The sequence below is a fragment of the Idiotropiscis lumnitzeri genome, chromosome 11, assembly GCF_059441095.1.
Source record: "Idiotropiscis lumnitzeri isolate Australia: NSW breed Sydney's pygmy pipehorse chromosome 11, RoL_Ilum_1.0, whole genome shotgun sequence".
Taxonomy (NCBI): domain Eukaryota; kingdom Metazoa; phylum Chordata; class Actinopteri; order Syngnathiformes; family Syngnathidae; genus Idiotropiscis; species Idiotropiscis lumnitzeri.
This window is the reverse complement of record NC_142401.1, coordinates 10,977,799-10,985,453: the sequence shown is the minus strand read 5'-3', so window position 1 is coordinate 10,985,453 and position 7,655 is coordinate 10,977,799. Positions and strand designations below refer to the sequence as shown.

At 44.8% G+C, this 7,655-nt stretch overlaps 1 protein-coding gene across 1 annotated transcript; it reads left to right on the top strand.

Annotated features, from left to right (window-relative positions):
- Window positions 1-2,388: 2,388 nt before the first annotated feature.
- On the top strand, window positions 2,389-7,396 carry ip6k2b (inositol hexakisphosphate kinase 2b). The gene is made up of 5 exons (XM_088309433.1): window positions 2,389-2,968; window positions 5,493-5,724; window positions 5,812-5,975; window positions 6,080-6,255; window positions 6,658-7,396. Exons 1-5 carry the CDS (start codon window positions 2,755-2,757, stop codon window positions 7,264-7,266), a joined length of 1,395 nt encoding a protein of 464 aa, XP_088165559.1. The 5' UTR covers window positions 2,389-2,754; the 3' UTR covers window positions 7,267-7,396.
- The last annotated feature ends 259 nt before the right edge of the window (window positions 7,397-7,655 follow it).

The window sequence follows — 7,655 nt, the reverse complement described above, 5'->3', positions numbered from 1 at the left end:
CAAAAACACCAGTCCCATTTAGTCAGAATTCCTGAAGCACGGTGAGAATGAATGGCATTTGGCTTTCCACTGAGCCAAACGTTAGGCTAGCTGTTAGCTCAGTAATGTATTGAAAAAATAAGATGAAACTCTCAGATATATTTGCAAAAGAAAGGACATCACTTATCTATAAGAACAATGCTTATGTGGCACATTGATTCAAAATGTGTCACATCTGTGATACTAATGGGAACAGGATGACAAGTGCAGGTGGAATTCTTAGGAAGACCCAGCCCATGTGGTCGACACGTTCAGAGGCACTTCCAGGAAATGTCCTGGTTACGTCACGTAGACCCCTACACCTTAGCATTGTAATGCTAAGTGGCTACATATTAGCAAGACGAACACCACATACATTTAAATAAAATGTCAAGTCGGCTGTTCGATATATCTGGTGTTAGACGAGTAAAATCTAATAAATAAATTTCAGAGACATTTTTTTTTCTGAACTGGCTCACAAAAATAAAAATCTTGAGGCTAAGATAGACATCTGTGGATTTCACACTTCATGTTGTTTAACACGTTCACATTTGAATTGGCTTATACCGTATTTAGTAGACTGAAGTCACCTCCAGCAAATGAATACTTCAACCCCGCATCCCATGTTATGACTAAAGACAAAAAAAACAATTAAAACCATGACACTTTTACACCCACAACCAAAAACAGCAACTGACACCTGACTTGACATGCTGACAATAATGTCATCCACCCAACACACTGGTCAACAATTCCCCTACCCAGGTGATCTCGCTTAGGGGATGGTGTCAGGCAATGTGATGCTTTTAGAAAGCCCCTATGTACAAGAGTGTCAGACATGTTTTCAACACGGACATGGTCATTAACGTTGCCCTGAGGATGCGAACAAAACTGCTTATATTTTGTGTAAACAGATTTCAAAACATTTCAAATGAAACAACAGCTGATATTCTTTTAGGAAGGAACATAATCAATTTACCTAATGTTGTGTGTGTGGGGGAGCCCTAGATATTACCCCGTCATGCTACATAATTGCCCCTGCATTTGATTTTTATTATTTTATGACTTGGTTTGAACAGAAGTCAAGTAATATATTTCAGCAGATCTGGCCCACGGGCCTTGAATTTGACTAACACGTATGCCATACGACAAAGTTTACATAGTGGACAACACTCCACCAGCCTGCGACCACACAGAGCGCCTGATCAGCATGTCCGGTGTGAAACGGTCAAACTAGCTGACTTGATGAGCCCCTACGTCTGCACTCTCACAGGTTTTCAGTTTGGACATACAATTCCCATGAGACGTTGGATTGTTACAACGTGTACACTGCATGCTCTGCTGTTGGCTGTTGATCCACCACAAGTGGGGGGGGGGCTCTGTGAGAGTCAGTGTGTCAGGTTTCCTGCTGGTGGGCTCCAGTGCAATGCAGTGGGCAACATGTGAACAAGCTAACGTAATTACTGCAAATATGTCAAGTGGTCTGGATGTTTTTTTGGTTTTTTTTTAAAAAGGGTTTGTGCTCAACTTGCCGTTAAAATGTGTATTTTTAGATGGAATATTCCTACTGCACAGGTGGGCTGTCAGGGTCAACACAATCAGAAGCACTGACCTACTTACCTAAATTCTTATATTTGTTCCATAAAATTGTATTACTGGTCATTTATTTCCAACAGTCTATTCTCTTCAATTGGTAGCATATCTCTTGTATGACTGCTTCCAGTAGTGTATGTGAATGTAAGATTTTTTTTTTTGTCCAGATTTCTGATCTATGTTCTTCCTTGTCCATCTAATCTGAATCAGTCCTCCAGAATCAGTAGTAAACAGTGGAATTGGGCAGTCCGTCCTGAGGGCGGAATGGTCGGGCAACAATTTTTATGAATCAGGCCAGCTCCATACAGAGATAGCGGTGGGGGGATTGACAGCAAAAAGGGCTCAAGTGCCCAGCTCTGGTCAACAGTTTACATTTTCGGATTGTGATGACATGTAATGTATCCTAATGAAAACAAATAATGGGCATTTTACAAGTTCTTCTTGGGTTTGTTTTACTATTTGACATTTCAAGACCAAATGCAAAGCTGCATATTGTCAATAAAAGTGAAGAACCAGCAACCTAAGTAAACAACACCCCCCCCCCCCAAAAAAAAAGGCTTCAGTGTTGTGTTTTTGTCTCGTATTTTTCCTGTTCTCCCCTCCCCCTGTTATTTTTCTTTCTCTCTCTCTCGCTCTCTCTCTCTCCCCTTTGTTTGCGTGATCCTCTCTGAGACGTCTTGTCTCCTCCCAGCGACAACAGCGCCTTCGTGATTGGCTGGGCCTTGCTGGGGAGGCGTGGCTTTAGGCGGAGCTTCCTGATCTTTACCAGGCAGGGACATTAGCTCGTGCGTCAGTTGAGCACCAGTACTGGGACAGTAAATATCTACGTCAAGCCAATACGTTTTTATCTGCCTTTAGTGACGCACACGTAGCGTTTGATGACACGAAATTAATCGCGGAGACTCCATAGTTTTACTGAAGAGGGCTAAACACTGTCCCAGTGCAGGTGACGCGAAGTGTATAAAGGATTTTCTTGCTTCCGTCCTTCCTGCTCAGCCTTTGTTTTTGAGCAGGCGACCGGCAGCGCCCCCTCTGGGCCAAATAGGAAACGGGTCCAGGATAGGGAGCCAGGCAAGCGGCCGTGCCTCTTGCCTCGCGTGCGACGTGGGTCCAACACCCTCAGATGTCCGATGCGCAGTGAGGATGAGTCCCGCTCTGGAAGCCCTCATGCAGGCGGATGGGACTCCCTTTTCGGGAAAGGGGGTGATGCTTGAACCCTTCGTGCACCAGGTTGGGGGACACTCCTGCGTGCTGCGATTTGGGGAGCAGACCATCTGCAAGCCGCTCATTCCCCGGGAGCATCAGTTTTACAAGAGCCTCCCTGCCGAAATGAGGAAATTCACCCCTCAGTATAAAGGTAAGACCGTTTCCAAAACGGAGCGCGTCTGGCATGGCGGTGACAAGCTAGCTTGCATGTTTCTAATCTGGATGCTAAGCATTATGTAACGATCTGTTGGCTGCTCTTACACGTGGATGTTCGCTTGAATAGTTAACGGTAAGATTCGTTTGAACATAATGTGACAACCAGACAATATTTTACAAAACGTTATCTGTAGATTTGATAAGACCTCAATCGTGTTCTCGGTGGATAGCAAAGCAGGGACGGGCCTTGCATTGGTAGCTGGGCCTTAAGTGTCTCACACGACTTCATCCACCCTCTTGATAATCCCATTCTCAAAATTACAATTATAGAAACCATCAAAGCAGGAAAAAACTAATGTAACACGAAACCGTAACATATGCACCGTCTGGAGCAGTTCCAAATCGATACCCAATGCCAGGACAAACAAAAATTCATCATGCTCATCGTGGGTGTTGATTATGAAACGTTAATGTGTACACATTCACTACTTCTTAAGGCCCTAACCTTTACAACGCAGCACACAGGCTTAAATGTTGGACATTTAATACAGTATGTTTCAGAGATAGATATATATTTTTCACGGGTGACACCGATTATTGGTAGTCAAGGAGGTAACCAACTTTAATTGAAGCAGATCATTTTCAATACAACTGTCAATATTGTAATAATATAATAATTTAAAAAAAAAACATACAAACTCACAACTATTCACATTGTTGCAATATCTTAACTGACAATCGAAATCTTAGTTGTAAAATTCTAACAAAAAGTTTAGGGAGCTCAGAAGGACTTTAGCTTAATAAGGTCAACTGAAAACTTAACGATAGCTTGCTATGCTTTAATACAGTAAATAATTTTTAAAATTTTAAAGTTCCCAGGATCAGAAGCAATTTTAATAAATTAAAGCGAACAATTTTCTTCATCTGTTGTCGACTACCAATGCCAATATTCAACAAAATGAAAATGTGTAATCCCTAGTGTCATGGAATAAATATTAAAAGTAAGGTCAGTGCTTCTGATAGTGTGCGCACAACTGATGCAGAGACTTCATCCTGACCATGTCGGTGGGTCTGTAAGGCAAGGCAAGTCACCTTTATTTATATATCGTGTGTCCTTCACAAGGAAAATCATTGTGATTCGCAATTATAAGTAAAAGCTATCTTACAAAAATCAGTAAAAGAACATACAGTGCGAAAACAAGAGGCAGTCTTGCAGGAGAAGACCTCATATCGATTCAACCCTGACTTGTCATAACCAAATTAGTTTGTTCCCATACACCTTTTTACTGTAGCTTAGTTATTATTATCTCCATAACACCTCATATTACCCCATTAGACTAATGACATTTGGTACATACGGATCCACTTGTCCTAAGGCATCAGTTAAGGAGGTAAGACATCCATGTTATTTGACTCCTCCGAAATGCAGCATGATACTATAAAAAGATCATGTGTGTGGAGTCTGAGCAGTTACACAGCACACTTCTAGGACTAGCCGATACTACGACTATCCGAAATACTTTTGTATCGGTTTCAAAGGCATTTAAATCAATAGGGAGTACCTCAACATTTATAATTCGTTTTCAGGTATATACCTGGCAACACAAACTTGTACTCACTGAGTTCCCACCTCTTCTGCCTGAATGCTCATTTAATGAGAATAGTGAGCAGTTGAGTCACAAGTTCCCACACTGGCTGGTTGTGCGGCAATGACTGCGCAAGTCACCATAGGTCCACACTGGAGAGGAGGCGGAAAGGCGCAAGAATGCTGATGTCAGCACACATGACGTCATACACGCCTCAAGCCCAGGAAGCGGCAAAGCTGCTGGGTCCTTCGGCCCCACAGTTTTGACGCGCATATGCGTTCAAAAGCAACGCGATCGCTTGCAAAAGAGCGGCCATGTCTTGTGAAAGTGTTTTGCTCTTTGATGGGACATTACGTCCGCATTTCTGCCAGTGTATTGACCACATCTGTTTCATCTCCATCATCAGCCATGATGTGCTTTCTGTGTGATGAACTTCTACCTCACGTACTTTGTGTCTGCAACTGTACAGTGGTCTATGTTGGGAAACTTTCTCTTTGGATTAAGTTCACCTCCAATGTTGCACACACTTACAAGTTTATTAAAGTATGAAAGTGCTTTGACGCAATTGGGGGTTGTGTAAAAGTTTGAGTATGTATTTTCTAATAAATGCATGATCTGTGTTCATGCTTACTCAGCAATTCTTGTCTGTTTGATTTGGAGTTTTTGAATAAATGTGCTTTAAATGACAAACTTCAGTCTTGTCTCGCTTTTCTTTAATTAGTTGAGCTTGTGTGGGCATGTATTGTTTTAATGTGTACGCTATTCAGATTTATGTGTTTTACTTAAAAGGCATGACTTTTGTTCCTTTTTTTGTTGTTCTGTTCCTTGTTGAGCAACCTCCTTTGGAAGGTTGAAATTTTGCACAATGGTCTTCATGGAATTCCAGAAAAGCTCATGTGTTCTTCTAAAACAATCCTGTCTTCTTTTTTACAGGTGTAGTGTCGGTCAGTTTTGAAGAGGACGAAGGAGGGAACCTGTGCCTCATTGCTTACCCTCTTCATAGCGAATCGGGCGACCTGGAAAACAAGGACCCCTCGACCGACTGCGAACCCAAGAGCAAGATGTTAAAGTGGAGCAACAAAAAGCAGTCCCCTTTGCACTTAGAGAACGACAACTATAACAAAGAAAGAGCTCGACAGAGCCGTAAAGACGACAAGATCATAAGGTAAAGCTGCCTTGCAGCACATTTAAAGGGAATCGTACTTTATGACGCAAACAATGACCTTTTTGCCCGTGTGCTCTTCTTTTGTAGCTACCGTGACGATGTCCAGGCGCAGCAGCAGGCCGAGGTGCTGTACTTAAGCCTAGAGAAGGGCAACATGGTCCCGCAGATCAAACACAATCCCTGGAGTCTCAAATGTCACCAGCAGCATTTGCAGAGGATGAAGGACAATGCAAAGCACCGCAACCAATACAGTATCCTTCCATGTTGCTGTCATCACTGAACATGTGACACTCATCCTTGTTCATAGCGAGCACATGTGGTGTGTTGTTGTGCATTCCTTGACTCGCTTCCACAGAGTTCATCCTTTTGGAGAACCTAACATGGCGTTACACAGTACCGTGTGTCTTGGACTTGAAGATGGGCACTCGCCAACATGGCGATGACGCATCAGAGGAGAAGAAAGCCAATCAGATCCGAAAGTGTCAACAAAGCACATCGGCCTCCATTGGAGTGCGACTCTGTGGCATGCAGGTAAAGTCAAGCACAAGGAACCATTCGACCTTTGCTCTAATTACTGTTATATACGGTGGTACCTCAACTTACAAATGCTCCAACATACAAGTTTTGGGAGTTGAGCATTTGCGGTACGCCCTGCTTGAGTGAAATTACACCTAACAAGTGCTGTGTGAATAGCTCATAAATCTGGAGCTCTATCATTTCAGCTTTTCGTGTTTCCTGAAACGGACTGACCAACCAAAATGAAATAAATTGCAGACATTTTTTTGTCAATTATTTCAAGTAATCGTATGGTGCCAGTGACTCTTCAGCAAAAATTTTGTGTCAACCTGTTTTTGTGGTCGACACATGAGTCAGGGTACCACCGGCCCATTTATTTAATTCTGTTGTTCTCATGTTTCACTGTGATGTCTGCAGGTGTACCAGTCAGATTCTGGCCAGCTCATGTTCATGAATAAGTACCACGGCCGAAAGCTGACCTTCGCAGGCTTTGAGGAGGCCCTCTATCAATTTTTCCACGACGGACGGCGCCTGCGGCGCGAGCTGCTGTCCCCGGTGCTGCAACGCCTCCGCGAGATGCAAGCTGCCCTGGAATCCTGCGAGTCGTACCGATTCTACTCCAGCTCCTTGCTCATCATCTATGACGGAGACCCTCCCAGGACGCCCTCTCGACCTCGACACCGCGGGGGAGAAGAAGGGGATGAGGATGAGTTGTCAGATGAAGAGGAGGAGGAAGAAGGGGCCTTTGGGTTCCCTCGTTCATCCTCAGCAGGCTGCAGCACCGGCGGGGCCGCCGGGAGCGGCAACAACAACAACAACAATAGCAGCAGTGGTCGCTCCAGCCACAGCCCGGCGGACTCCAGCAGCCCCGCCGTGGACGTGCGCATGATCGACTTCGCTCACACGACTTGCCGCCACTTCGGCGAGGACAGCGTTGTGCACGAAGGTCAGGATAGCGGGTTCATCTTTGGGCTGCAGAACCTGATCACCATCATCTCCCAGCTGGAGGATCACAGCACTGACTGAGGCCCGCTCTGGAGACCGCATGTTCTGAATTTCAAACCTGGGGAATGAGCCCGATGAGGCGACACCCCGCTACTCCGAGGTGCACCGTCCTGGAGGTGCAACCCTACCCGCCTGCTTGGGGGGGGGGGGGGGGGGGTGAGTGAGAGTCCGCGGTGCGTCCCGCCGCTTTGCCCTCAGCTGCCAGAGGACCGGGCCTGCCAGAGCCCTTCGTTGCACTTTTTCCTCTTTGAGACTGCTCTTTTTCTTTAGTGCGCAGTAGGATGCCGGAGATTGCGGTTTGGCAACAGACACAAAGACTTGTAGCACCCTAGAACACTCCTTCTCCTCTGGTACACACAGGTTCCTTTATTGTGGATTCTCTCTGAGAGAGAAATGCCAAGTTAGATGGT